Below are 23,704 nucleotides of genomic sequence, written 5' to 3' on the forward strand. Positions count from 1 at the left end.
AGTTATCATGATTAATAAAGAGAAGGAATCGTTGCTGTGGGTTATTTGATTGTGACTGTGCAGACGGATGTTTTCTTTTTTTTTTCTTTTTTCGGTGAAATCGGATAAAATAAACTTGAAAATCCTCGGCATGAAAGGAGACTGATCTGAAGTGTCAGTTTGACCTTCATGCTCACGTGCACACACACACACACACACACACACGCACACACACACACACACACACACAACTATGTGAACACCTCCCATCTTTACCTTTCAAAGAATGCTCTAAAGAAGCTGAGCGGAAAGACAGGTTTTGATTGTCAGCGCGGCTCAACTGCCATCAGCAGCCTGACACATCACACCCCCGCCATCACATGCAGTCAGAGTCAGGCAGGTTAAATAGGAAACCAGTCGCCTCTTTTCTTTATCATCTCCCAGTCGTCTCTATTCGAGCATCTTTTTTTTTTACACCTTTCAAAATAAAGCATCCTCTTCAACTTCTCCAGCATTCTTCCTTCTGTCTCAAAGCCTTTACGTTGGAGTCATTTCCACCTGCAGCGGCTCCTCTCGCCCTCAGATAGATGACTCACCCTCCCCGGCCTCGTTCAGGCCATTTATTTTTCTCGACACTTCCACGCTGATGGATAGCGCGTGTCTCCCGTTGTTGTGGAGACGACCTGGATACGTTTCCACCTGACTCGGGCGTCCTCGCCCTCGCACTAGCTCCATGTGTCCTTTTCACTCAGCTCCGCTCTTTTCATCGACTTCCCCTTTTGTCTTTTGTAGCAGCAGGCGGTTCATAAAATGTCTGTATTCACATGCTGCCTCGCAGTAGGTTATCTATCAAGCAAACAATACACTGAATTTGCTTTCAGTCCTGCAGCGGAGTAGCTTTTTCTTCTGTCAACAAACATGGCATGATTTTTTTTTTGATTATCTTCTGTATCTGACCAGTCGTACTGCTCGTTTTGTCCAACCAACAGTCCAAAACACAAAGATATTGAATTTACAGTCATAGGCGAATAAGTGATCCTGCAAATGATTATATTTACAAAGCTGCAACCAGCTAATTTTAAGCATCATTCATCAAAAAATACTTAATCTATGAAGCAAACATAGAAGCAGTTGCCAATTAAGTTTCAATCAGTTTATTGGCCAATCATTTCAGGTCTAGATTGAAATTTTAAATGCACATTTGTGTCTTTCAAATCAATAAAACCTTTTTTTGGGGGGGTGTAGAGCAACTAAAAACGGAGGCTAACACCTCATTTTACAGGTTGGGAAATTTCCTGGGAAGTTGGTGGTGATTACCAAGCAACATGTTTGAAATATCTTCAAAATTACCCCCAAATTACCAGCTTAATTTAAATCAGTTTCTGACTAACATCTGCTAATCGTGCTGGCTCAACTTCCCCTCAGCAGACCACTGAACTGAAATCAGTTGTCAGTGACTTTAAGTTTATTTTTTAACTAAGAAACTAGTTGGAAATTAAGCTGCAACAACACGCTTCAGTTGTGTGGCCCACTGAGGGGAAGTGAGACAGAAACTAGTTGGAAATTAGATTATCATAATTTGCAGAAGTTCAGCAGAGACCGGTCGGAAGTTTCCTGGAAATGTTTTAAAAGAAATGACCAGCTATGTATCAACTGCTCTTTGGAAAATGGCAGAATATAATTACATACGGTGGCCCAGAGGGACAAAACACAACATTCGAAAAAACACAAAGACATTTCAGAAAAAACTCTCTCCAAACACAACAACATTTCCCAAAATACAACATTTCCCAAAATACAACAACATGTCAGAAAAAGCAAAGACATCTCACAAAACAAAATATTTCGCAAAACATCTCAGAAAACAATACACAAAACACAACAACGTTACGGAAATGCAACAACTCACTAAACAAAACATCATTTCAGAAAACCCATTTCACATTGTGTTTCCTGAAATGTGATTGTGTTTTGACTCTCAGGGCCACCATAAAAATAAGTAATGTTCGGGTATTGATTATTGTGCTAATTGGGGGAAAATCTCAAAGACATTTAAAATGTGTTGCTTGGTAATTACCAACTACATTACCTGTAAAATAAAGTGTTACTAAACAGAGCTATGATTTTATACAGTTTATTTAAATAAAGACATATTTATGGGTGTGTAAAAGTATGCAAAACAGATCCGATATGCTGATACAGTAAATCAAAGTAAAAAAAGTAATTGTCAGCTCACACAGTCGATGTTGCGCTGAAACAAAATATACCAAACACTGGCGCATTGAGCTTTTTTTTAATGTTGTATATGAAATCAAAAGTAATCAAAAAACGTCCAGACTCAGATGTTTTCTGTCTCCTCCCGTGTCTCTGAGAAGGCTCATATTTCACTTTTTTTTTTGGCTTTTTCTTTAAATAATGATGGACAGCTGACGTGGCTGCGTGTTTAATGATGCAAACTGAAGCATAAATCATGTCACGGAGGCAGATCTATATTCCCCAAAGAGGATTCTGCCAAGATACTGTCAATTTGTGAATCTGATCCACCTCAACAACTTCATTTCAAGCCTTTGCATCATGTTGTACACATTGTCCTCTGTGTGTGTGTGTGTGTGCTGCTTAGTAAGCTGGAATATGAGAGTAAAGAGAGAGAGAGTGTATATTCGTGTCACAGTTACCTGTTTTATTTGTTTCCCTTTTTGTTTGTTTTTTGTCTCTCAGATAACATTTACCTAAGAAAAGGTAAGCAGCTCTAACGGTGCCTCTGACTAACTCACCTGCTCACTAGCGGCTAACATGAACTCAGCACTGTGTCAGCGTTAGCCCTCAGAGCTGCATGTACACCCTGCTTCCTCCTCCTCCTCCTCCTCCTCCTCCTCTTCCTTCTTCTTTCACCTCTCTAACTCCAGGAAGTGACCTCACAGCTCTTGCCTTGCCTCCTCTTGCATGTAACTCCCTTCTAGCTGAGTGAGTGTGTCTTAGAGTGATAACAAACACACACACACGCACACACACACACACAGACACACACACTGCTGTTTGTGCCCAGCTGTGCTCGTATGATAACTAGTGCAGAACCCAGCAGCTCAGTTAGAAAATGTGACGCTTTGATAAACAGCCGTCCTCTCGCGCGCGACAAACAAACTGTTGGCAGAAAAAAAAAATGTCACCCGTCCATTAGCCGAGTGAGGAAAGGTCGGAAGTTGAACAACTGCTGTGTGTGAAATGTGTCGTTGGCAGATAAAATCAGTGTGTGTCACCAAACTCACGCACACACATTTAACTGCTCATGTTTTATCCAGTCTGCCCATTATAATAAACCGTCTCTGCTAATGAGCCGATGTAATAATGTGGAAAGTTATAAAACATATTCTGAGTGAGGAAAACTTCATTTAGGGTTATTTGGACATTATTAACCAGCGCTGCCTGATGGGAAAATCATACTACATCATACTAAATGATCGTATGTGGGTCATTAGCACAATAACCAGTATTCATAAATCATAGGCGACTGGTGAGGCTGAGAATATGAGGGTAGGGAAGGCTAATATTTGACCGACGATCATTTTGTTTTAATATGTGCATAACTAAAACGTAATCAAAAACATACATTTATTCATCATTCACAATAGTCGCTCAAAATCAACAGGGGAGGCACGTAGAAACAGTTATTTACAGTTTTATGAGGGTAGGATCCGGCACAAAAACAAATGCAAGCCCTTTGATGCAGTGTTTTCTTCAACCATATAGTTTAATGATTAGAGAGGCTGCTCTCACTACTGTAAGTGTTTCGATGGGCGCAGTAATGTCACTGCAGCAAATATGAAACTAAAAGCTGCATTTATAAACTTGACAGGACAGAGGAAACTCTCCACAGGAAACAGAAATAAACTTAGCTTCTGGAATAAAACACTTTTTTAGACGGCTCTGATGGAGCTCGGGATTCATCAGGAGATCGGCAGCATTACTCCAAACAGCTTCACCAAATGAACCTGAACTGTGTGTGTCTGATGTGTGGAAGAACACAGATCATTAATTAACATTAGATCTTGATCGATCCTGTCGGCCCGTCCACACACCTTATTTCAGCCCTCAACATCACAGCGTGACTTTTGGTGAAATTCGTAACTGTCAGATTCGTAACTCTTATCTTCTAACGGAAAGACACAATGCAGTTTCTTCCTGTGTTAGACCTTTAATTGAAGTACAGTACATTTTTATTTGGCCTAAATTAGCTGCTTCAGTTGCTATGCCATCTATGCAAGCTGGCACGGCACTCCTGACTTCTGGTAAACATTATAAGTAATAAGAGGAAACGACCTTTGTTTTCTCGAGATAACAGAATAATTAAATTGCAGCGCGGGCTTCCGTATGCAGTACTGCTTTCTAACTGTGTACTGCATATTTCTTTCTCCTGAGTGAGTGGGTGGGTATGGTTAGGGATGTGAGGATGTCGGCTTTCTCTGGCTTGTGATATGACTGAAAATCCTATAAAATCTATGTAATGAGTAGGTGATTCGTTAAGTTTTAACAGCCCTTCAAGCTCTGTTTTCACTGTCTGTTTTCTCAGACAGTTTCCTCTAGTCTCATCTCTGTGTGCATCTGTTTGACTTAAATCACAACAAGCAATACACAGATTTGATTGGCTGAATGGTGTCAAGTGATTGATTTACAACACATGCTGGTCTGTGAGTTTTCTGGGCTGCTGCTGCTGCTGCTGCTGCTGTAAAGGCTGGAAAAAGCTGCACTAGTTACAACAGAAAGGCTCTGTCAAACTGTAACAGTTCTTAGTAATTTATAAATTATAGGTCTGGGTCTGGATAGGATGGCGTCTAGGTCCAGATGTGGACAGCGGCCACCCCATAAGTGATCTTGGGGGCATGTAGGAGGATAGCGGGTTAGCAAGGAGGATGCATTTTTGTCATTTTGCTAACTACTGGAATGACTCCCCCCTCAAATCGTATACTATATAATACATATATATATTGAAAACGGTAAAATGCCAGCTGTTGGGTTTACAAGCAGCTAACAAGTGTCTCTCAAATGTCATCATCATTTTAAAGACCTCTTGTCTGTTTTTAAATATGTCAAGCTAAAGAGATAACCATGAGAATATGCCCTTACACCCTTATTTGGAAGTAGAGAGATGTTAAGTCCAATGGTGCAGTGCCATAACGCTGCTCTTTAAAGGGTCAGTTCGTCCATATTACAAAAAAAAGATCATGTTATGTTTAGTGCTGTCAAGATAATATAGATTAAACTGTGTGCTGAAGGAATCGTCCCCATTAAAGCATGATTTGATGAGGACACTACTTCTGGGAAGATACTGTATGTTCCTGATGCTTGAGCAACATTTGAATAACACTCCACTTAACTTCAGAACGGCAGTCGGATCCAAGAAGCTGGAACCAGCAACTGTTGGCACCAGATATAAGGGAAAGGTTTTTACATGAAACTGAGCTTCGAGAACAGACTGTGATTTTTCCACCCTGAGATCGAGATCTTCAGACAGTTTCACTATGACTGGCTACCACACAGGCCTCTTGATTGGCTGCCATTTGACGCTCCCCCGCATGAAGTAGAAGTGCAGTGATTTTCTAAAAACTGCCTCATGAGGCTCGCGTTTAAACACTTTGTATCCCCGCCCTGTTTGCAGAAATTAATTTGACATAAACAAGTGTTTCAATACAACAAAACACACCTAAATCCCTTGTCAAACTTGCTTACTCACTCATGAAACTCACCCACACACACACACACACACACACACACACGCTGTCTCCCTCTCAGCTCCTCCACTTCAGATGCTCCTCTGCTAACTGATGCGTTCAGCAAAAGCTTTTGTGCCGCTCATCAAATCAGCGGCCGGATTAATCGGCGACTCTGCTCGCAGTGAGTCTGCAGCGCTGCGAGCTCTTCTGTTGCGTAATTTTTTTTTGTCATTTTTGGAAAATTAAAAAGTCGTTTGAGAGACAGTTTAACAGGCTGCACCCGCAGGTGATATATAAGCTGAAGATTACTTTTAATTAACTTAAATTACAAGTGCCAGTTTAAGGTGGAAATAATGAACCTGTTCTTGTGTGTTTAATGTAAAGTTTATATAGATTTTTCACAGGAAATTCCCGTAAAAAAGCAGATACATCTTTTTTCCCCTCTGGCAGGTGACACAGAGGTAACAGATCCATACAGGGGAGACGTAATTCAACCTACTATACATATTTATGGCCTTTTTTAGACTGTATATGACGCCTCGGGCCGGGCTCAGGGAGGGGAGCTAGTTCAAACACAGTCGAGAGTCTCTCATGTGCGTTTCTGTGTTAGTGTTAGTGTGTGTGTGTGTGTGTGTGTGTGTGTGTGTGTGTGTGTGTGCAGGACACATTCGTCCTTTCATTCATGTAAAGAGCCTTTTAAAGCGACATCACAAGTTTGGTCATGTGGTACGGTAGCTGCTCGCAAAACAGATCCCAACAGAGAGAGAGCATTTGCATAATGAATTCACCACACTGCTTCCTGCCAGAGCCGGCTGGAGATGATGCTCGGAGATAGACCTGTCTTCTGCTGTGTGTGTGTGTGTGTGCGTGTGCGTGCGTGTGTGTGTGGTGTTTTAAGATTTGGGCGAGTATTGTGGAAAGACAAAAGGAAGGGGCTGCTTTAGTGTGGGTGTGACCTCTGAACTCTGAATTTTGCATAGATATCTCAGGCGTAGGAAATGAGTCGAGTGTTGGTTTTCACCTTATTGAACAACAACAACTTGATTCTTTTCTTGATTATTTGAGTAATCATTTGGTCAAGTGGTGTCCCGATACACCAGTGATGTTTAAAAATGAAATATTGATATTGCGTTAAAGGAAAAGATCACCCAAAAATTAAACTTCTGCTTTAAAAAACTGTTTAATAACGTCTTTTCAAATCAATTTGGGATCTTGGGACTTCAGAAGACTTGGATTACTCCGGACAAGCTGTATGGAGCTATTAGTTAACGCTCACATAAAAGAAAGAAGAGCAGTAAATCCTCAAAAAATGGGGAAACTGCGAGAAAAGAATATTTGACTCGTTAAAGAATCAGCTAATGGTTTCAGCTCTGCAGTGTTTACATCTGTCATGGACACAGAGACGATGGAAAGGGTTTGCTTTGTCTCACCATTGAAAGGGAGACTATTGTCTTGTGCTCGTTGCCATGAAACCGGAGCATTGCTTCATGCGGTCGTCACTGCAACAGCATCAGAAACATATAGGGAACCAGAAATCTGATAGATGATGTGGTTGTATTTATGGTTACATGAGAGACTGCTGAATGTCACATTAATGGAGGTAAAGTGGAGTAAAACGTTAAACGTGGTATCAAAAAATTAAGAAAATATTACATTTTTTCAACACAAGAATCCTTTTTGTTAACTTTGCATAGTGACGACACCACAACCCTGCAGGTAAGAGGTGTGAAAACTGAACAAAAGCAGACCTGGAGTTACATTTTAGCCCCAGCAGGCAATCATTTAACACTAACGCACATTCAGTCTGCTGTTCTTGGACGTATTTGACGGGTTAGAGTGCGTTTTGTTACAAGATAATAAGCCAAAGGTTTAGTTAGGATTAACTCGAAGGTGGTCAGACGGAGAGACAGACGGCTGCAGAGTCGGTTCATATTTCACCGACCCCTCCCTGCTGCTGTAACCTCCAGATTTGCATAACCTCACAACGCGAGTGTGTTTGTATACAGCGAATACAAGTGTGTGTGTGTGTTTTCCTTTTTGTAATGATTGATCAGGCTTCATTTTATTGTTTTTTTAGTAGAAAGCACCCTGAGTAGATTTCCTAGCAATGGAGACACACACATTTTCTGTGTATGTGTGCTCCGGTCCTGCGGGCCTCTTTAGGTAATTCATATTTACACAAATTGCTCTAATATCCCCTGCCCTGTCATGAACGGGGGGCTATAAAAATGTTAACAACACGCCGTCTGAAAACTGCCCGTGTACATGCCAGCCCGAACGTCTGCGTGACATTTTACATACCGCTGCAGTCATTAGGCTCACGGCCTGTTTGGAGAGCCCGTCAGTTAAAATGGAAGTAGGTAATTGTTTGAATTGACTTGGCGTTCTACCTCGGTGCGTTCGGGGGCTGTTCATCTCCATGCCAGCGCGTAATGACTGGATGAGACGGAGAGGGAGAATCAGGCGTAATTTGCTCCCATTACCTCTGATTAGAATCTGTTGCACTGCTGCTGCGATCGCGGCTAAAAACACAGGGACGATTTTTCTTCTTTAATTATCACATTGATTAGCTAAAGAAAAGCTTTTAAAGTGCACGGAGAGTGGATAGAGGAGCCGGCAGAGTATGCAAATCCAGAGTTATATGCATGTAAATTCATATTTGTTTGTGTTGTTTAATGCCTGCAGACTTCAGCCGGCTTTGGTGCAGCCCGGGCCTGTGGGAGGAGGCGGGAGGGAGGGAGAGAGGGGGGAGGGGGTGAGCTCTGATAGCGTGGCGGTATGGAGGAAGAGGATCTCCTCCCTCAAGGTTAATTATGCACTTATTGTTATGTGGAAGTCGAGGCGTTCACCTCTACGTGTCTGCCGCCTTTGGGATGGAAATGAAGAAAAATAGATCATTATTTATATGAAACTGCAGGCAGGGGGAGGGAGAGAGAGAGAGGGTGAGGGAGATTTAAGTTTTAGCTTCTCCGACCGTCCGGCTGAGCTCTAAATGGCTTCATGACTAATCTCGGCAGGATCTGTAAAAATAGTTTATCTATTTCTGCACATGTGAGATCAACACAGGAGTGTGTGTGTGTGCAGCTTGTGTGTGCGTGTGAACTCACAAAGTCCAGCAGCAGCAGCAGCAGCAGCAGCGAGGAAATAAAATAGTCTCACAGGAAAAAAACACTATTATTAATCAGGCGCTCAGAGACGCTCGCTCTCCTCCGTTCACAGTTCACATTCGCCGCAGTTGTTGGTTTGATTCAGGCGGGACCTCTGGAGGCCGGAGCCACCGGAGGATTTATTGATCTGGTCTCAGAAGTCAATCGTGTATTTAAAATCCCTGAGCAGCCTCTGTGGAGCGAGCGGTCGGTTATTTTTAATCGAATCTCTGATTTAAAAAGGGATTTTAAAGACTAATAAGAGAGATAAAGCAGCTTTCTAAACACGCTTTTGCAATTTTTTTTTAATTAACAGCCTTCATTTGACAGTGCTGTCACAGTCTTTCCACAGCATCGCTTAAAGAGTCTGCTGACATCACATACTGTTGCTCTACTTCTCCACCTTAATGCAGGCACACTGGCTTGGCTCGCCTTTCTGTTTCCCTCTCCCAGCAACATTTTTAACTTTCTTTGTCAGCAGTAAGTTTTAAAAAGTTGCGGTGTATAAAAAAAAGGCCAACATTAAGGTCGCATCACAATCAGTGTGTTTACAGGAGGGATGTCACACCAGAGAGCATCTCCCAGTCTGTCTGCAGAGCATGAGTGATCAACAGCAGACAGCAGAGCGAGGGCTGATTGTCCGCTAGTCAGTGGACAATGTTTGGTGACCCATTTTAGCATAAAATGGGTCACCAAACATACTTGAGGCTGCCCAAGTAAAGTATATGTGTGGGAAACACTGCCTTGCACGTAAAAAGGTTACCTGTATCAGACAGTCTAGGTTTAGTCTCGTTTGCAGACGACTCATAGCGACCCCTGCTTTAAAGTCCCCCCAGTTAACCTTCTTGGGTTTGACATGATTGGATGAAAACACCATCCAAGGATGGATCGTGATGAGGTAATGTATTTATGTGTGATATTTATGATCAGACCCGAGCACAGGCATTAATAATAGCTATGTAAAAATAGCAGTCTGTCCGCTGATGGTCTCATTTGCTGTTACAGGTCATTTATAATCTTCAGAGGAATCACGAGACTGTTTCATAAACACTTAAAAGTTCCTCGTTGTCACTTTAAAGTAAAAATGCTGCAATTGTAGTTGAAGTGTAATGAGTGAAAGTAGCTGGAGTATCCTTATAATGTCAAAATAAAAGTGAGTGTGCGTTGCTACCGAGTTAAACAAGACAAAATTAAAGTGGAGAAGTAGGAGATATGTTGAGAACTACTCTTTTCACCAGAGAACCAACTGAATAACTTTAAATGCCTCCAGCTCCATAAACTGTTAATGTGGATTCTTCTCTCTTGAAAATGCCAACTTGGACTTTTACATATAAAAAAAAACCAGCTGAACACTTTAAAATGCCAAAAAACAGAAATAAGATCAATAAAATAAGAAGTTTTTCTAACTCCAGTGGACAAACAACCTCAATCCTATAACCTATTTTCACTATCAGCAGCGGCCCAGTGTCTGGACTACATTTCGCTTTCACTTTCACTTGATGCTAATCGCTGCCGCAGGCGATGTCAGCTCACACACATTATGTTGTAGTCATTCTGTAACTGTGACTCAGTTGGCAACGTTTCAATGACTGCAACAAGTGTCTGAGTTTGTGGAGGCTTTTTTTTTTTGTTTTTGGTCTAAGTGACTAACAGGAAAGGCATGCGGGACGCTGAAGGCCGCGCAGCATCTTCCTTGTATTCCCTGGAATGTGAGCTATGCGAGGGGATAAACAGGAGGCTGATAGCAGGAGTCAAAACTAAAGCATTATACAAACAGCGTTGCACTGTGGGAAACAGGAAGCAGACCGAAAAAAACACGTGGTGTACACATGCAAATCTGCTGGAGCTCGGCTTTAAAGCATGAAGGACAGAGCCGTGGTCCACCTGGCGTGTGTGTCGGGACGCAACGTGGAGATTCACCGCCTCCTTGGTTCTCACACGGCTGATAACTTGTGTACGCAAATAACAGCATGAATCCCTCCAAAAAGTCATTTGTTAAGACAGAGACAGAAACTTTACTTATTTTTATATCATAGGTCAACAGTTTGTTAGAATCTATTGTATATTTTTTTGGTAATTTAAGTAGATTTTTCAAATATCTGTACTTTCTCCTCACATTTTCAACAGGCTTGTTACTTTAGTTTGAATGCATGTGAGGGGAATATGACTCACATAGCGAGACGAAACAAAGACGTAAAAGACGTAAGAAGACGTAAACAGACAGAGAGGGAGGCTGGAATGGGGAGAAAAGGCGTGTTAGTGTCTCGTATCTGCAGAGATTTTCTTATTTTCTCACTCTGTTGCTGCTCGGGACGCTTTACCAACCCACAATGTCGCTACTTGACGTCCTGGGAATGAGACTCAACAATCAATTGTCTTTGTGGTGAGTTAAGGAACAGCTGGGACAAAATCTACTGATTCTACCTTTATGTTTAATAGTCTTTGAATTCTATTAATATGACGTGAGCTTCAGTTATCTTTGACCACAAATGGCCAGTAGAAATGTCCTTTTTTACTCTGGGTACATTTCAGATTATGTACTTTATTACTTTTACTCAAGTAAAGAAGTTGAATCAGTACTTCTGTTTTTACACAAGTGTCTGAACTTCTACTGGAGCACTTCTGCTGTACAGAGTAATATTAAACAGCAGATCGATGTGGTTAAAGCAGATTGTAAGAAGAAAACTGCTGCAGCTATGGGAAGATGTCTGGTTGTTATTAAGAGATGCGCGACATGTTTACCACAACAATGCATTTCTCGTGTTGCTCAGTTCTTACTCATCTGGATTACCGTCAAGTGCGTCAAATAAAGACTTGAAAAATTTGTCCAAAACAGCTGCGTCAACGTTTATACTTTGATGTAGTCGTAATGGCCGTGACTTTAATACGAGGCATCCATCAAGAGGTTGCTTCTCATAAACGGAGACGACACTGTGATGAACAGAGGGATGAAAATATGGATCTAGTAAAACTGTTTTTTAAAAAGACTTTGAATAAAATATCTAATGGATCTGGTGCATTCAGTGCAATGGTTTGATACTTACAGTCGCACTTGTTAACGCTTAAAGGAACAGTTCAGCCAAAATAAAAACTCAGTCATTATCTACCCACCCTGATGTTGATGGAAAGTCAGGGGAAGTTCCTAAGTCCACAAAACATTTCTGGAAACAGTGAAAAAACAGTGTTGCACTGTTCTCCTAAGCAGCTGAAGTAGATGGGGACTTGTTTTAAAATGGAAATGGGTCCATACAGCTCAGGTGTAAGCCAAGTCTACGGAGGCCCAGAGGTCCCAAATTGATTTAAAAGATGATTTCAGCTCAAAAAAGTCTCCATTAACTTGAAGCTCCAGAAATGTTTTGTGCACTACCAAACTTCACCTGGTTTTTCCATCAGTTAAGGGGTTGGCCTTTAAGGCTCATCCTACACCTACACGCATGTTCTCCCTTATCTTGATTTGACACCCAGATAAAACTAACTAATAAATCCTTCTGTCATGAAGGTGATAGTGTTCAGTTCGTGTTGCCGAGGCTCAGAGAGGCGCTGACTCATCTTCATGGTCATTTGAGAGGAGTTTGAGTTTGGTAGCGTCACAAAATTCCCCTGTAGTCTCCTCTGACGTCGTTACTACACACTGACATTAGGACTAATCTCAGTTTCACTTTCACGCTCAACATAAAAGGTGCACTAACGTTTATACATTTACATTCAGCTAATGCATTTTTATCTTTTATCATTTATCGTCTATGTACTCAACTTATTTCCTTCAATATTCTTATTATTTCAGCATTTTTGAAGGCATCTGTGCTTTCCTGTGTCCGCCTGAATGTGACATTTCCCGTGCTGATCGGGGGCTGCTTTCATACTCGGTCTATTTTCCAGAAGTGTGACCTCGTCCTCAACAGTCATTCTGAATTCATGCACCATTTACCGCTCGCAGAGTCGCCTGATATCTGAAATTATGAATGAAACCCACATCTGTTCTTATCACTGATCTTCACAGAAACAGCCTCTATGACAGTTTTGTTTTTTTTACTTGCTGTCGTTCTGCAAATTAACATTTAAATGAGACAGTTTGAAACATTACTTTATGTTTTTTTTTTTTTTCATTTTGATGTGTTTACTTCTGCAGAAAACCTGCCAGATGTGATGTCTCGTCTTACTTGTCTTTTGCACATGCACGCACTAAAAAAATCTCAGATCTCGTCCATAAATCTGAACCGAGCGTTCATGTTTGCAGCGTGAATGCAGCGATTAAGGCTTCAGAGGCTTTTTCCAGGAATAAAGACACTGAATACTTTTTTTTGTCATGTCGTTCGCATAAAAATTCATTGTTAAAATACTTCACATCTGCAGTTAATTAAAAAATCAGTCACAGTATTCACGTCTGAACGGGGACAAAGCACTCAGTGGTGTTCCTACGAATGCTGCGTGTCCTTGTTTGTATGTGCATGCAGCTACTCGTGCATGCCGTTCTCTGGTGACTACACTTAACAGTGGCACGCAATTAATAATTTACCATGACACAACACCACCGCTGTGTGCTCGCTTTACACACTGATTGTTTGTGTGTGTGTGTTTTCCTTTGTGTCTCTTTGCAGCCATCAAGGAGAAATACAGCGACTGGACAGAGTTCCTGGTTCAGGACCTGACCGGCTCCAGGACGGCACCGGCCAACCTGCTGGAGGGGGTGAGTGTCGGCACAGTGAGGGTATCTCAGAGGGGGACAGGGGGCATCAGTTATGTCAGAACTAGGATTTAGGGATTAGGCTTTTTCTTGCTGACAGAGAGGGAAAAGACTGAACTTGATAATTTTAGGCCCTGTGAGAAAATAGAGGAAGGATTTACCCGAAGGTTATATTTAATGTTCCTGACCTGACCGCATCATTTAGGTCATTTTGTGCCCTTTTTTTGAAAAAGGGAAGTAGAAAGACGGCAGGAAATGAGGAAAGAGAGAGCGAGAGAGAGATGGGAAAGGACGTGCAACAGAGGACGCTAGCGGGAGGTGAAGCAGGAGGTATCGGGGTTTGTGGTTGGCTCAGCATCCAGCGTTCTTCTTTTTCTCTACTTTTATTTTTTCATTACGGAGGAGGCATCACGTATAAAAATCATTATGTTGCCATTGCATAACACATACACGGTATATCTATTCACCAGGGTAATCGTGTATACATTATAAATGTACATACATTCACAGTGACATGAAATCCTAAAATAAATGTATGAATTATTCATGAAAAGAATGTAAACCGAGGAGAACATGGCAGTGTTATGCCCTCGCCAAACGGCTTTTTCCGACCTATGACTTCATTCTAACTGAACCCACTTTTACCTCCGTCCTCCCATCAGGGTTTTTGACCCCCTCCCCCAGTGACCTCTGAGTCATCAGTTCTCAGTTCTCAGTTGGCGCTTTTGCGGTGATGACTTTAGATGACAGGACTTATACGACACGTCTTGTTGTATAACAGTATAACAGGTTTTTTAATTATGGGTTAACCTGCTAAAAATAGCCGATTGACTCCTTTTCCATTGCCAGCGGAGGAGTTTGCTTTCTGTTTTTTAATTTTTTTTTTCACTTTTGGGGACTGTAGAAAGCAGCAGATCAGATGATACCTCATCAGAGCACATTAAAACTTGTTTAAAGGGGGTCTTTATGAATAATATTTTGAATTCGTTTGTTGGGGGGTTTTTTGGAATGACTAAGGAGTGAGATGTCTCGCTTCTTTCTCATCTCTGAAAGTTGCACAAGTGCAATACCGATAAGGCAGAGAGTTACTTTTTAAATCTCTCTTTCGAACTCAAAGCCAGCTGAACGATCTTCAAGTGCTGCTTTAATGGACGCTTATGTCCTTAATTTTATAACATCCCGCCAGGAAAGGAGCAAAAAATGTGCATGTCCATCCTGATGTCATGTTTCACAGGATTCATCTGACCTGGGAATGAATGCAGATTATAACCTTCACCATTAAGACAAAAGCCAGACGATAGCAGGTTTTTTTTTTACCAGTGTGAAAGTGTTATATACACCTCATATATAACAGATATGAAAGTGCTATCAATCTTGTTATCTCACTCTCTATCTAAGCTCATAAGTCAGAACAATAACATAAAATAGTAACTTTTTTTTTTACTTGAGCAGGTAAATTCAAGCATTTCTTTATATTAAATTGCCTCTTGAGATTTCTGTCCCAGTTGTCCAGTTATGAGCAGGCAGATTAACTATATAACCTGGATACGTGTGTGGTAAAATAATATAATGAGGTTGAACTTCAAAAGCTTTTTTGTTCAGGCTGCCAACATCAACTTCCTCTTTTGTTACCTCTCGGCCTTTTAAGACAACTTAAAGGTCAATAAACGGTTCTGCAGCTCACAAGCTCCGCCCACTCAGGTTTGACCCAACTAATAAACCAATGAGGTGATTTCTGTCTTTAGCTCTGTGTTTATCAGATGTTTGAATTAAGTTAAATCTGTCCCTCAGCCTCTCAGAGGTAAGAACACGGTGGATCTGATCGTCGAGGGTTCGGTCTTGGAGCTTCAGGACGTCTCCGACCCGTTCCTCTACTGGCCCGTCAGAGTCATCCAGAACGTCGGAGGGAGGCTACGTCTACGCTACGCCGGCCTCTCTGACAACCACCAGGCTCAGGACACCTGGCTGTTCTACCTGGACGTCAGGCTCCGCCCGCTCGGCTGGGCTCTAGAGAACCGTCTGGCCTTAGAACCGCCCACAGGTGACAAACTAATCTGCTCACGTTATCTTTTCATTTAAAAACAGGGCCCAGGTTTGAAAATACTAGAACTTAGGTGTCAGTTAATCAGTGAGACACAGTGGATCATCAAAATCTAACTTCCATCGTCTCTCCTCAGCGCTCCGGTCTCTGAAGAGCGCCCCCGACTGGCAGCAGGCTCTGGAGGAGGCTCGACTCGACGGACAGAAGAGCCCGCTGCCGCTGGAGGTGTTCAAGGTGAGTCACCGTAGTTTACACACATTTCTGCTCTTCAGTGTGTGTGTGTGTGTGTGTGTGTGTGTGTGTGTGTGTGTGTGTGTGTGTGTTGGCACAGAGCCAGACTGCAGGACCGCCTGGCTGAGATGAGCTCTTTTGTCTGCAGCTGATTTATGTACGAAACCGAGATAATAAATGTTGAAGCAATATTTTACAGGTCTGTATTTTCCTAATACATATTTACCACTTTGCTTTTGCAATTTGGCACAAATTCAAGGGAAAATTGCAATATCCTTAAAAGAAAAGCTCAGTTTGTACCCAAGTAAATCATCGTTTATTGGAAAATGTTGTCTCCCTGTGCTGTATGTTGAATTGTACACGTGCTTGAAGATTAATTTCAGATTTTTACATGTTAAGATAACCTGCTGTGCACTAAGAGAGTCAAGGTTACACCTGCAATTAACTAGAACTGTACTCGTTAAAGGCTCTCTCTTTTCCCCCCATAATTGCCGCCAAATTACAAAGTTACATCTTGAAAATTTCCAAGGAAATAACGGACCTGTAAAATAAAGTTTTATGGAATAAATTATGATGAAATTACTGATTTGGGTTGTAGAGGATCTTTGTCATGCACCTGTATGGTCGGGCTGCACAGTAAAACCCCTCTAATGCTACTCACAACAGCTCTAACATTTGCATTAGCAAGTAAGCATTGCATTAAACAAATGCTCCTGAACTAGAACAACGAAACAAATCGTGTGTGAGAGAGAGAGATGGCAGCGTAGGCAGTAACAAGAAGAAAAATGACAAATTATGACAAAAACATGGTCCACTGAACAAAAAGCCTGGAATAGATAAATAGAACGGATTCACTTTCAAAGACTAAGCACTGTAACACCAAGAATGTCAACCACTTCTCACACATGATAAAGTTACTGTATCAGTTGCACGGACACTGACAGAAAATCCCTGCTTTCAAATCACAACATCCACGAGTGAACGCTAACAGCGGGCTGCACCAAACCTGAGAAACTGTCTCTCACTGGCTCGAGAAGAAGCTGTTCACATTTAGTATCAACATCCAACCTGAGTGATCCGATTACAAGTGGACAGCTTTATGTCAGTCCCCTCACACATGGCATTAAATGCGTCTCGAGTGACATCTCGGTATGCAAACAAAAACGTAACACGAAACAAACGGATATGATGTATTTTACACAAAGAATGAAAATATCTTCATGTATAATGTTTGCCGAATTAACAAGTAGGCTCAAATAGTCAAGAATGTTTGGTAAACAGTGTTGATAAAGTTCATTAAGCTTCTTTTAAACTCCACAACTCACAAAATTGAGTGATTTTTAAAGGGAGTCTGGTGACTTTCTTCACGGGCATCAAAGAAGTAGTCTTTACTGGTTGATGTTGACTATATTTGTAAAATTTGACATCAATAAAATGTTGTCTCCTTTCATGAATTTAGCTTAAATGGTGAGATCAGTTAAAACATTGTGTTCAACAGCTGCTAAATGTTGGCAAGTAGGTACAGAAACAGACACAGCGGTGCCACAACGAACTGACACTTTTTCAAAGAAATAAACAGCCTAATGTTTTGCATTTAATGCAGAATTTACAAGAAGGCAACAGTGATTTAGAATTTGTTTTGCAATGTTTGTCAAGTTTCTCTTCACTCAACAACTCTTAAAATCCCACGATTTGTTAAGGGAGTCTGGGGATGTTGTGGGTACTAGTTCAATCAATATGTCAGTTGAAACATGAGCTGCTAACATTGGCAGGTTAAGAGAGCCAAATATCTTTATTTTGTTAATTTCCTTCACAATCACGCAGCGCTCAGTGTTGATACTCAGTCTGGTGCAGAACGTCTCTCATGAAACAAAATAAAAAGTGATGTGTTTATGTTTCCAGTTATTTTAGGACGAATAGATCAAACAAATTACAGAAACTCAACACTAACGATCATCAAATCCAAGATAAAAGATCCAAGAGAAACATGTAAATCCCACAGTTGCCGCTTCATCAGTAGGAAAAAGAAAAAAAAATCAATAATTAATATTCATTGTGGGCTAATGATCACCACCAGATGATACTTCATCCACCCTTTTCATTAACTACTACCATGGGAATACCACTTTGCCTCATTCATTACATGCCCACCCAGCAGGGTTTGCCTGACCTACATTGTTCTCGCGTGTGTGTGTGTGTGCGCATTAACAAAAGTGGAGCACATTTGTCTAAAAGACTTGACTTTACTGTGTCAGGACCACGTAGACCTGCCTAAGCACTCCTTCAAGATGGGGATGAAGCTGGAGATGGTTTCTCCGTGCGAGCAGCTCCAGATCTGCCCTGTTTCTGTCACCAAGGTGAGTCACACTCCCAAAACACAATGCCTTATCTCAAATATAGATATATATAAGCTGACTCCTCCCTCGAGCATTCCTCAGCTGCCTCTCTGAACGCAGAGTTGCATTTTTAACATGTTTCTGCCATGAGTGTAGCCTCGTGCCTCTGGTTTTATCCCTTCTGTTTATTCATCTGGAGACTTTCTCTGCTGCTGTAAATTAATCCAAACGTCTTCCTTCTTCAGGTCTACGATGAGATCTACTTCCAGGTAACTCTGGATGATCTCTCCGTTGAGGCCAAGCCTCGGTTCGTGCTGTGTCACGCCAACTCTCCTGGCATCCTGCCCGTGCAGTGGTGTCTAAAGAACGGCGTGGGTCTGGAGCGGCCCCGGGGCTACGAGGGCCAGGACTTCGACTGGGCCGACTACCTGAAGCACAGCGCGACAGAAGCGGCTCCTGACGCCTGCTTCCCTGACGTAAGACTGGAGAAAGTCCTGATTATATATTTGACCCTGTGTACTGAAGAGGACATACTGTGGAGAATGTTTGTGAAATGCAGGTGGAGGTACTCAGATTGAAGTTGATTAAGCTGAACTGAGAATCGCGAGAGGTCCCTAAAAAAATGTTAATTTGAGGAAGCGACTCGTGGCTGGTAGAGCAACAACTACCGATCACACGAAGCCTCGAGTAGCTGTGGAAGTTTTTGCCCTCGGGCTTCAGAATGAGACAAAGCAGACTGTGCATTCTCAAACTTTCTTGGACTAGCATCACAAAGATTGAGATTTATGCTTCGTTTAGTTTCCTGACACCTTGTTGTTGTTTTAGAGGAGAAAAGGCCTCGGGGATGAGGAGTAACTGGTTGGTTTAACAAATGCAGTTCCAGTGAACTTTCCCACCTCGAGCACACCTGTTTCCAAAGCATTGGGAGGCAGGTTTGACGATCAAACACCGCACTCACAGTGTGGCTGCTACATTTACTCGAGTACAGCTTCGAGGTACTTGTATTTTGAGTATTTCCATTTTCATTTCCACAGTTTGGAGGCAGGTTTTGTACTTTCTACTCCACCACATCTATTTGATAACTTTAGTTACAAGATACTTTGCAGTTGCCAGACGTATCAGGCAAGAAAATATATAAAAAATAAATAAATATATAAAAAGTACAAGAGGTGCTTACTTTCAACCCATGGCCATCCGATAAGTTTAGTTTTGGCCCTTTGACGACCCCTGATCTTGATTGTTTTGGTGATATTGATCATAGAGTTGTCTGCATTCTCGCCAATACAATGGCACTCAACAGACCATGTTGTGAGCAGTTTCGTGTAGAAACTATTTTCTTCTGCCTAATCACACCCATCAACTTCTCACCACGCTGGTGAGCAGAATCGTACGTCTACTCGTTGGAAATATCTCTAAATATCTCTTTGCATGGGAGATGTTGAAGAATTCAGGGGCAGCGATGGACAGCGTCTGATGTGCCTCGAGATTAATATGGTACAAGCTGACGCAGATTGCAGCCGTGATTTTGTTCGACCCTCCTGACACATTAACATGCGACGACCCTGTAAAGTCACCGATGGTGCACCTGTGCAGGAGCCTTCAAGGCGGAGATCAGGGTTAATCTTGTAATCTGAGTCCAACTTCAGGTTATCTGAGGTAACATCGCTGTCCTAAATGTAAAATAAACTCTACTTCTCTCTCTCTCTCCTCTACCCTTCTCCTCTTCTGTGTGTGTGTGTGTGTGTGTGTGTGTGTGTGTGTGTGTGTGTGTGTGTGTGTTCAGACATGGCAGAACAGAGGCTTTGCCAAGGACATGTGGCTGGAGGCGGTGAACCCTCACCGGCCAGCGGAGGTGTGTGTGGCTCAGATCACACAGGTCAGAGGACGCCTGCTGTGGCTCAGACTGGAAGGTACAGACGCTTTTGTGTGTGTCCGTGTGTGTGTGTCTGTGAGCACGCACGTGTGTGTGTGTGTGTGTGTGGAGGATTAGGTGTCAGAGGATTAAGTGTCAGAAAGGACTCCTGCTGTGTCTCAGAGTGTAGGTAGAAAAAACAGTGTGTATGCCAGTGTGTGTGTGTGTGTGACAGCTCCCTCACCCCCTCCTCTCTCTCTCTCTCTGCTGTCTACCTGTCTCCAGGTGTGGCGAAGCCCCTGTCAGAGTGTCTCGTGGACGTCGAGTCCATGGACATCTTCCCTGTCGGCTGGTGCGAGGCCAACGCTTACCCTCTGACCCCTCCACTCAAACCTGTCTGTACGTACACACACACACACACACACACACACACACACAAACACAAACACAGGAAATACACACATATTTACTCTGAAGTGACGCAGACTCTCTTTTTCTGTCTCCTCTGCAGGCCAGAAGCAGAAGAAGATAGCGGTGGTGCAGCCGGAGAAACAGTAAGAGAGACGAAACACTTATGTGTGTCAACACTTGTCACAGGTGGAGTTTGACTGACGGGGTTTTTGAAGGTTTAAGCTGATTGTGTTTTGGAGTTGAAGCCCCCGAGTGAGCTGAAATCTGGACTGATATGCAGCAGATGACAGATAAAAGAAAAAATATAAATCAGTGGACTATTAATTATGTTTTAAGAGCCTTTCGCAGTCACCAGAACTCGATATAATTAAACGTTTATGTTCGTAAATTACTAATTTCGAAGGGAGGATATTGGGGTATAATTATGTTTTTTTTAAAGTAGCCTAGCCTTTAATGAGAGGCTTCACTCTAGCAATCATGGGTGACAGGAAATGGCCACAGACCTTTTTTTTTTAAGCATTTCCTGACATGTTACTGACCGAGCGATTACTCCGTTAATAAAGAAAACGATTAATCAATGACGAAAATAGTCATTAGTTGCAGCCTGAGTTCATATCGAGCAATAAATGAAACAAAAAGACCAACAGACTTTCTTGCAGTCGGACGATTCACAACTCGAATTGGATCAATTTAAAAAACAGTGTTGTTTCCTCTTTAATAAAACTACTATTCATCACTGTAAACCAACCACAGCCATCATCTGTTTCACTTTGCAGCTGTCGGCTGCATTCCTTTTTGTTTTTCTAGCCGAGGGCCGAAAAGAAAAACAAGAGTTTCTCCAGAAAACCCTCGAGGTTTTTCTCCCTCCATCACTCCGGAGCCATTAATTGAAACAGTGGATTTTTAGAGCAGAAATTGCTTTCCCGCGGCGCTGATTGATTCTGTTGACAAGTGACACGTTACACCGCCGGGAGTATAGGAGGAGGGAAGCGGCGGTCGAGCGAGCAGCAGAAATATGAGGATCTTCAGCAGCACTTTGTCAGCTCGCTCATCTAACCACTAATTCCATCTCTCACCTCCAGTTGAATCCTTTTATCAATAATCGTCCCGATCGCCTTCGTCCCCCCTGCTGCTTTCTAACCCACATACCTCTAAATCTGAGACTGTAGGAGCCGTTATGAGGATTGATCGGTTAAACGAGCGATTATTTGGTCGTTCTGTTGTTTCCTGTCTTGATTACATCAGGTGGATAATTTCATCGATTGGTTTGAGGGTATTGATTGCCTTCTCCCTGCAGGTTGGCTCCGGCCCAGCCACCAGAGACGACTCCTGTAATCCACTGCCAGCCCGCCGCCGCGGATCCAGGTAATCAGAAGCCACATTACACATGATTTATCTCCAGTAATTATTGCTAATGAGCTGCTTTGATGAGAGTAAAGGGAGATGCCGCTCTTCAGATACTCCTACACTCGTAAACAGTTTGTGATGCTCAGTGTTTAGTTTGTTTTTCAGTCTCATCTCTGTAGAGACACGACAGGTGAAAGCATCGTTTTGGGCTGTGTCGCCTCTGTAAGGGATCGCTGTCCTGTTCACACGATGCAACGCTCTGCATCTGAGTCTTGTGGTTTTCACACTAGATGACTGATCAGCGACAGAAGGGTCACACCCTATGAGATCACACACGAGAGACGAGACACGCGAATGACTCCGTCCAAGCAGTCCAGGTTGTGAAGAAAATAATGATGCGCGGCGCTGAAAAACGTGAAACTGCCTGTTTTATTGTGTGTTGCGGTTCAAACAAGGATCCAGGGTTGCAGATACTGACACGCTTGTGTGTATGTGACATTATTCTGATGGGAACTATGAGCCATTATTGTGCCGGCTCTATACGAACGGGTGCACGATTAGACGGGTTCAGAGCTGCTGTGGGTGACAGCAGAGTGGAGGAGGGTCTGCTGTCGTTGGCTGTGCCTCGGTCCTGGCTGCCTGACCCGTCTGTGACTCTAGATATTCAGCAGAAGTCGGCGACATGCTGGCGAGCCGTCCTCCGAGCTCCTGGATCCGGTCTTTCAAGAGTCTTTTTCGAATTTTGCAGTTTCCATGAAATCCTGCGATGTGAACTTATCATCTTTCAAACTAGTAGATGAAAAACAACAAAAAAACACACTTAAGTGTTTATTTTAGTTCAGATTTCTGGAAACACTCACATACTTTTACTATTAGTAAATTTACTTAAAGCTGCTGTGATCATCGTCGTCATTTTAACCGACTTCCTGTCCGTTTTGCAGTGAGCTATCCCCTCCCTCCTCTCTGTGTCAACACACGACCGTGCAGCAGTAAACTCCAGATATAGCAGCAAACAGGAGGATCCTGCTCTCTGTCCTGATTGGATAAAGGTGGCAGGGATACCTGAATATTTCTTTTCTCTTCTGCTGCATGAGCAGGAGGAGGACAGACATCGGTTACTGAACCAACACGCTTTAACAGTGATGACTGCTGGACTACAGAGCTATAACACTTGTTTTAATATGAATATATCACGTAAGCAGCTTTAAGTGGTCCTGATAATGAAGTGAGTTATCTCAGTGGAGAAAAAAGCTCACTTGGTCTGAGAATAATGCTGTGTGCGCTTCAACAAGATGCAGCTTGTGGCTCCAGACCTGTTGAGTCTCATTTCCTCTTTAGTGCAGGTTTTTTTAACATATATATATATATATATGTTAAAAAAACACACACAAACGAAAAAACAAGTCCCTGTGTGCTCATTGAACGCTGCGGCGAAGGAAATCCTCGTCTATCACTAACGCATTAGAGAGCTGAAACATTTCTCTTGCTATCAGATCGTACTGGAGCTGTGAGTATTTGGCCAGTTGTCAGCTGGAAGTAGAAAAAAATACACCCACCAACAACAACACAGAGCCAGGGACGCAGCATCGTTTCTAATCATGTTAAACTGAAGTGAGTCTCTTATTGGAGAAAATGTTTAGCTGATAAAAAATTTAGAAAACGAGTCCAACTTACTCACTTAATATTCAAGCAAAGTTTGGTGTATCTCTAATGCATCACAGCAGCCGAGCCAGCAGTGTGAGATGTATTTTGATGTTTGGATGTGTACGTAACATCGTGTATGTTGGAGCACAAAGAGAGCAGCGGGCTAAGCGTTGTTTCCAGGAGACCCTTGCCCTGTTTAAAAACCACCCACTCGCTCATGCATATTCATCACCTCACCTAATTACCATTCACCCCTGGCGGTGCGGTTCCAGGTGCCGGTGATAGTCGGGTTGGGGGGGGGGAGGCTGCTGGAAGGGCGGCAGCG

General features: G+C 42.5%; 1 protein-coding gene across 8 annotated transcripts in view; it reads left to right on the forward strand.

Annotated features, from left to right (window-relative positions):
• Positions 1–23,704, forward strand: part of sfmbt2 (Scm like with four mbt domains 2) — a 57,251-nt gene that overhangs the window by 25,059 nt on the left and 8,488 nt on the right. For 7 of the 8 annotated variants that reach the window (XM_084345919.1, XM_084345917.1, XM_084345914.1 and 4 more), the window contains 10 exons: positions 2,698–2,718; positions 13,432–13,520; positions 15,309–15,558; positions 15,695–15,792; positions 18,045–18,146; positions 18,371–18,601; positions 19,909–20,035; positions 20,263–20,376; positions 20,489–20,531; positions 21,686–21,753. In XM_084345919.1, coding sequence (XP_084202045.1) covers positions 2,698–2,718; positions 13,432–13,520; positions 15,309–15,558; positions 15,695–15,792; positions 18,045–18,146; positions 18,371–18,601; positions 19,909–20,035; positions 20,263–20,376; positions 20,489–20,531; positions 21,686–21,753 — 1,143 coding nt within the window. The remainder of the gene's footprint in view (positions 1–2,697; positions 2,719–13,431; positions 13,521–15,308; positions 15,559–15,694; positions 15,793–18,044; positions 18,147–18,370; positions 18,602–19,908; positions 20,036–20,262; positions 20,377–20,488; positions 20,532–21,685; positions 21,754–23,704) is intronic. The other variant, XM_084345921.1, reaches the window with a different exon arrangement.

This window comes from Pagrus pagrus, assembly GCF_965226575.1.
Source record: "Pagrus pagrus genome assembly, chromosome: 23".
Taxonomy (NCBI): domain Eukaryota; kingdom Metazoa; phylum Chordata; class Actinopteri; order Spariformes; family Sparidae; genus Pagrus; species Pagrus pagrus.